This window comes from Terrapene carolina, unplaced genomic scaffold (assembly GCF_002925995.2).
Source record: "Terrapene carolina triunguis isolate 2854851 unplaced genomic scaffold, T_m_triunguis-2.0 Scaffold111, whole genome shotgun sequence".
In the NCBI taxonomy this organism is placed as follows: domain Eukaryota; kingdom Metazoa; phylum Chordata; order Testudines; family Emydidae; genus Terrapene; species Terrapene triunguis.
Window position 1 is genome coordinate 269698 of NW_020664462.1, and position 854 is coordinate 270551.

The 854-nt window shown below is 44.8% G+C and overlaps 1 protein-coding gene across 1 annotated transcript in view; it reads right to left on the minus strand.

The window, feature by feature from the left end:
• The window catches only part of LOC112108327 (zinc finger protein 271-like), a 20984-nt gene extending 20484 nt beyond the window's left edge, over window positions 1-500 (minus strand). The window contains exon 1 of the mRNA XM_026652094.2: window positions 444-500. Within this exon, the coding sequence (XP_026507879.2) occupies window positions 444-500 (57 nt within the window). The remainder of the gene's footprint in view (window positions 1-443) is intronic.
• Between the last annotated feature and the right edge of the window lie 354 nt (window positions 501-854).

Sequence of the window (854 nt, forward strand, 5' to 3'; positions counted from 1 at the left end):
TTAATGGCTTATAGTGTTTGTTTACATTGTATCAATTACTTCAAGAACAAAGTCAATTAACTTGTTTGTAAGTTTTAGGTAGTAATAAAGTATCTTTCACAGGATAGATACAATCAATGGTTTCTACAGACAGTAGCTTACGAGTTTTAACAGAAGACCCAAGAGATTTTTGTACTTGGTGAAACTGTTGGATTTTAAAGTGTGGGGGACAAATTATGAGGGGGTCACTGTCACTTGGGGGAATCACTGTTAGTACCTTCTTTAATATCCCTACATCTGTGTACCTGACCTTAGAAATATCGGCTGTCTACCTGTATCTCAAACCTGTGTTGTGTGTCTGGGTGACACCCCCCAGATTGACATCAGGGCTAGCTAGCGAGGTGTTCATGGCCCATTAAGGACACTCCACTCTCACTATGGGCCATTGAAGAAACTCATCCCACCCAGTAGGCCTTTCCTGTGGATGCCTCAGACAGCGAGGGGCCAATGGCTGCCCCCATCATTCAGCAAACCATGTAAGGACATGTGGTGTGGACATGTGACCCTGGGCTCCATCTTGGGCCAGTAACTTTCCATACACAGGGGCCGTGGGCTTTGTCTGGGACAGTACATTTCCGTGCACATGGCAGAGGATATAAAAGACACCGGAGACATCTCCACTTTGCCTCTTTCCTGCTCCTGTTCTCTAAAAGGAGTGTTTGGAGCTGTGGACTGAGGGCCTTCCAATCTTTTGGCAGTTACCAGAGAGAGACTTTTGTAAGCCCAGGATCTGTTCCACCTCTGCTGTGATCCTGATCTATGAACACTGCAAATCTCTTGTATGTATGTGATTCTTTAACCATTCAATAGCTCTT